General features: G+C 34.8%; 1 protein-coding gene across 1 annotated transcript; it reads right to left on the bottom strand.

Annotated features, from left to right (window-relative positions):
- Positions 1 to 1,240: 1,240 nt before the first annotated feature.
- Positions 1,241 to 4,095, bottom strand: LOC104224372 (nodulin-26-like). The gene is made up of 6 exons (XM_009776005.2): positions 3,815 to 4,095; positions 3,148 to 3,372; positions 2,430 to 2,627; positions 2,207 to 2,268; positions 1,698 to 1,856; positions 1,241 to 1,614 (listed from the first exon to the last, which is right to left on the bottom strand). The coding sequence occupies exons 1-6, from the start codon at positions 4,067 to 4,069 to the stop codon at positions 1,359 to 1,361; spliced, it is 1,155 nt and encodes a 384-aa protein (XP_009774307.2). The 5' UTR covers positions 4,070 to 4,095; the 3' UTR covers positions 1,241 to 1,358.
- Positions 4,096 to 6,148: the final 2,053 nt, after the last annotated feature.

Here is a 6,148-nt window from a genome sequence, read left to right as displayed (position 1 = left end):
ATTAATATAGATATGTGAAATATTTGATATTTGGGGAATAGATTTTATGGGTCATTTTCCTTATTCTCACTCATTTGAATATATCCTTGTGGCCGTAGATTACGTATCAAGATGGGTTGAATCCATCCCCACAGAAAGAATGATACTCGTACAGTGTACAATTTTCTTAAAAAAAAATATTTTAACCAGATTTGTCACACCACGAGTCATCATTAGTGACCAAGGAACTTATTTCACCAATAGGTGAATTTCTGATTTACTGTCAAAATATAATGTGACTCATAAAACAGGAACATCATGCCATGCTCAAACTCAAGGGTAAGTTGAGGTTTCCAACCGCGAGTTAAAAAGAATTCTGGAAAAAACGGTTGGCATCTCAAGAAAATACTGGGCTTTAAAATTAGATGATGCATTATAGGCGTACCGAACGGCTTTCAAAACGCCAATTAGAACATCTCCATATACATTAGTCTTTGGAAAAGCTTGTCATTTGCCCGTAGAATTAGAACACACAACTTTTTGGGCATTGAAAGTACTAAACTTTGATTTAACCTCGACTGGTAAAAAGCTATTTATTCAGGTTAATGAATAGGAAGAACTGAGATTGGGAGCCTATGAAAATGCTAAAATTTTCAAAGAAGAAACAAAAATATGGCATGACAAGTTGATCCGACCAAAGAGTTTCAAAATTGGAGATCAGGTACTTCTTTACAATAGCCGACTCAGGTTATTCCCACGAAAATTAAAATCGAGGTGGATAGGACCTTACAATGTTATAGGTGTTACTCCATACGGGACAATTGAAATTCAAAAAAATAGAGGAGAGAAGTTTAAGGTAAATGGCCACAGTCTAAAATTGTACTTTGGAGGATACTTTGAACAACATTCATCGGTTATTTTGATAGACTGATGAATTATGCAATTAATAAGTCGAGCTGACGACGTTAAACTCAGAACTAGGATACAAAACTCATAGACATTAAGGGAGAAGTAATGGAGCCTCATAAGCCCGACATAGATTTGGGTAATTTAACGCTTAATTAATTGATCTAGTCAATATCCAAGTTATTGTACAACTAGAATATCTCATGAAGACCTCTACAAAAACAGAGTCACTTGTACAGGAGTAACTCCATGGTGATCGATATGCTTAAGTAATTGGTATATTTAGAGTTCTTCTTGGCTTGTCATAGTCCTATATTGTAACATATATATAAGCATATATTGTGCCTACAGAGAATAACAAACAATGAAGCTTTCACTGCAATTCTTTCGCTTCAGCTTTCACACTTATTATAAACAGTTACTTGCAGTTACATTTTAAGCAACTTAATTGCATAAATATATAATTGATGCCCTTAAATATACATTTTGTAGCTCCTTCTCCTTTTTGTCTTATCATATACATATACATGCTTTTTCAGAGTGTGTGTTTCATCAATAATACACACACAACCTTCATCACCACATTCAAAGAAGATGTTGTGTGCTTCTGGTTCTTCAGTTTTGGTTACAATGCATGTCCACCCTTCACTACACTTGCATATAACCTTGTCTTTTGAGGATACTTCTATAACTTTTTGTGACTCTGAAATCTCTTTTACAGCTTCACCCCTTCACAGGAAAATAAAAAGATTAGCAAATCAAACTTCTTTTTTCAAAGGTGCATAATATATGAAGACTTATTAGTTTCATACCATGACTTATTTGTGAGTCTCATAAGATTGTAAGTCCAAGCACCAAATATGGCCCCTAAAGTTGGCCCTATAATGTAAATCCATAGCCCTTTGTAATGACCTGTAACAATTGCTGGTCCCAAACTCCTTGCAGGGTTCATTGATGCCCCTGTTAATGGCCTGTGCATCAAGAAAATATATGGTCCTTCAGATAAGGCAATTTCCCTCTTTACCTTTTTGTTACTATTTTTTTTAATCTTTATAAAATCCAACCACTTTTAGTTGATACAATTAAAAATTCCTTTGTTTTGCATATACTCTTACCGAAGTCTAGAAGAAGAAAAAAAGTAAAATCAAAATTTTCTTTCATTTAGAAATTAGACATATTACACCCCTTGGATGCGGCCCTTCCTTGAATCCTTTGCGTGATGCTTTGTGCACTGGGCTACCTTTTTATAAAGAAAACAAACATATATTTGGGACAAACAAAGCACAAAACATAGACATGAAATGAAAAGTGAAACTAGTACCCGGAGAACAATATATCAAGTGAAACAGTGGCTCCAATTGCAACCCCAGAGAAGTGTTTCATCTGCATCAAAGCGTAAGATATACTAAATTACATTACACTCTGCAATCGACATTTTCAGTAAAATAAAGTGTGTTATTGATTAAGCTATATTGATAGTATAAAAATACTTTAAACTATCGGTGAATATAAATTAAGCACGTCAATGAAATAGGAGTACTAACAGCTCGATCATCAGTAGCAACACCAGAGATGACAAACATGAGGTAGAATGTGGCTATGAACTCAAGTATAAAAGCCTGCATATTTGTTCCTGCTGGAACTGTTCCTACAAACTGGTCTTCTTTGCCATTAAATATTAGTCGAAGGCTTCCACTAGCTAGAGTGGATCCTATGACTTGAACCAAAATATAGGCCGGTACCTGCACAATTAATCCAGTAATCACAATAACAACAACAACAACAACAACAACAACAACAACAAAAAGGGCATCCCGGTGCAAAAAATATCTCGCATTCACGCAGGATCCGGAAACACCTACACTCTAAGGGGGTGTGATGTACGCAGCCGACCATGATGCAAGCATCAATAGATGATTGCACGGCTCGAACCCAAGACTTATAGGCAGAGGCGGATCTAGAATTTACGTTTTATGGGTTCATCATTTAAAGTTTTTAGCATTGAACTCATTGTCTTTTTAAAGTTATGGGTTCAAATTGCTATATATTGCAATATTAATGAATTTTTACATATAAATTTATGTTCCGCATCAAAAGTACTGGTTTCAATTAAACCCGGTGCCGATGCATTGCATCCGCCTCTGCCTATAGGTCACACAGATACAACTTGATTGTTGGTCCAAGGCTCCCTTCCTAAGATATGAATTCATAAATTTATGAATATAAAGGAGAGTTGTGAATAGTATTAATTCCATAGTTTACCTGATTCCAAGGAAACCTTTTGCAAGAGGCAAAAGCAATGGTAACAGCAGGGTTGAAATGTGCACCAGAGACATGACCAACAGAGTAAATCAAAACCATAACAACAAGTCCCCAAACAGATGCAATTCCAGGTAGTGTGACAACGTTGTCCTTGTTTATATTTAACACTATAGCAGCACAACCAGCAAATATCAACATGTAGGTTCCCACAAGCTCTGCAATCAACTGTAATTATAGTGAAAAAACTATTAAACCTTTAATAGCTGGGAAATTAACAACATTTGTGATCATAATTTGAGAAGGATATTAATACGTATTGAAGATATGAGATGGTCACACATTTTTCAACATTATGTAGAGCATACAGAGGTCCAGGTTTCACGTCTCACCACCAATTATTATCAAAGAACTTTCACGTATTTGGTACATGTGAATTAAACATGAACATTTAATTGATCCAGCAACTTTGCAAAAATCAAACATGACCATTTAATTGATCCAATCATATTGTCTTTTTTATGAATTGCTCAATATATTCATATATTTGACACTCTACGTACAAATCAAGAGACTTGAAACTCGAGATTAAATTACTGCATTCAATCAAAGACGCAAGCATAAGAAAAATTTCACTGAATTCGGAAAGAGTGTGAAGAAATTCAACTACCTTTTGAACGAAATGCACACTTATTAAGCATTTTGAATGTTTTTGTGAAGTCGTAGCGGTAGTGTTGGATTCTGCTGGGGATGGATAGCTATTAATCCTTAACGATGTAGCTCGTATTCCATCAACAACTGGTAAATCCTCCATACTTTTGCTTTGATTATTTGCTCCAACAAACACAGACAATAATAACGGCAGAACAAGAAATAAGCTATTGACTTTTTCAGATACTTTTATATATATAATTGAAGTGGACATAACTTATTTTTACTTTTATTTTTTTATGTGGATGTATTGTGGGGTGGGAGTGGAGGGATTGATTGTAGGCATTACGTATTTTTTCAGAATTTGTTATAATTAAATATGATGGATTACGGACGTCTTAATACAAATGCTGAACAGCAAAGGAACTTATTTTGAAGTCTTCTGATATCTTGTCCAAATAAACTATTCATGTCAACCTCCTAATGGTGATGCTAATAACTGGCTGTATATAATCTGAAAAAACTTTATTTTATATATACTGACAATATAAAATTATTTTTGTTCTGTCAAAGTTACTAATACCAGTTTGTAACTTTTGATAGCAACCTGCAAATTAAAGATGGTAAGTGACATTTTATAATGGATAAATTGTATGGGCCAAAAAATATCTTTGATACAGGCGAGCCACGCCACCACCATGATATCCTTTGCTGACTGCCACGTGTTATCAGTAAGGTCTCCACAAAGATCTGCCCCAAGTTTAAGTAGTCTCGAAGCGATGAAGGGTGTAGTTGAAGAGTCAGCTAAGATCAAGGTCGTAAAGTCACCGTAGTTCAAGGTCGAGGTCGAGCATCTCAAATAAAGTTATAACGGCTAGTTTTAAGATAGGACACAAAAGAGAATATTCATTCTCTACACCTGTATTATTAGGGTTTCTAGGAACATGTTCCCTATAAATAGAAAAAGACACAATGATAGGGGACATAAGATATTCACTTGTAAAAAACACATTGACTTTATAGAGAGAATCTGGTCTTATTACAAGCATACAAAATTAACCTTTTTGCTAAGATTCTTGTCTAGCATTCCCACTGGATCCAAGAACAATCTACGTGTTTAAAGGCGTATTAATCATTCATCATTGTCAGAGAGAATATTCACAGATCTCACGCCTTTTCGATCATGTGACTCAGACATTTCTATTTACTTAAATACTATTTATTAGTACTTGTTATTATTTAATGTCATATCCTATATTTTTGGATTATTGAACACTATCATTATTGCTTACATTCATTGTCATCCGGATAAACATTTGTCATAAAACTGATAGTTTTGTCCTTAGGATATAATGTAATAGTATGTGTTTTTTCAGAGAAATCTTATTGATTATTATATGCAATTAACTTAATTGAACAAATCGTAATTAAGTAGTAGTTTTATATTTCAACTTTCAAGCACCAAAACTTTTAAAAGAATAAAAAAAGATATATAATATATCAAGTAAGTTTCTGACCAACTACTAGTCATAAACAATCCACATGTATACGTCAAACACACGTATGATAAAAACTCAAAGTCAACCAATGACAAATAATTTGTAACGATCCGACCAATCGTTTTGAGAGTATTAGCCCCGATCCTTTATCTACTACTTTCCCTGTATCATTTTATGCTTATGTGACTTGCCGGCAAGTTTTATTTTTGGTTTTGGAGTTAAATGGGACATTTAGTCCCTAAAATGGAAGCTTAAGTTTTAGGAATTTGATCATAATTGGAACTATATGAAGACGACTCCGGAATAGAGTTTTGTCGGTTCCATCAGCTCCGTTGGGTGATTTTGGACTAGGTGCATGTCTGAATTGTTATTTGAAGGTCTATAGCTGAATTAGGCTTGAAATGGCGAAACTTGAATTTTTGGGAAGTTTGACCGGGAGTGGACTTTTTGATATCGGAATTGAATTCCGATACCGAAAGTTGGAGTAGGTCCGTAATATCAAATATGGCTTTTGTGCAAAATTTGGGGTCAATCAGACGTGTTTTGATAAGTTTTGGCATCAGTAGTAGAAGTTTGAAGTTTCAAAGCTCATTAAGTTTGAATTGGAATGCAATTCGTATTTTTAGCGTTGTTTAATGTGGTGTGAAGGCTCGACTAAGTTCGTATGATTTTTTAGGACTTGTTGGAATGTTTGGTTAAGGTCCGAGGGGCCTCGGGTGGATTCCGGGTGGTTAATGGACTAGAGTTGGACTTGTTGGAATTACAGAAAAATTTGGTGTTTTAGTTACTAGTTTTCTTCATCGCATTTGTGAAAGAGGTCTCGCGTTCGCGTAAGGTATCTGGAGGCCAGCGGA

The sequence above is a fragment of the Nicotiana sylvestris genome, chromosome 7, assembly GCF_000393655.2.
Source record: "Nicotiana sylvestris chromosome 7, ASM39365v2, whole genome shotgun sequence".
NCBI classification, from domain to species: domain Eukaryota; kingdom Viridiplantae; phylum Streptophyta; class Magnoliopsida; order Solanales; family Solanaceae; genus Nicotiana; species Nicotiana sylvestris.
The sequence above is the reverse complement of the archived record's forward strand: the minus strand, read 5'-3'. Positions and strand labels throughout refer to the sequence as shown.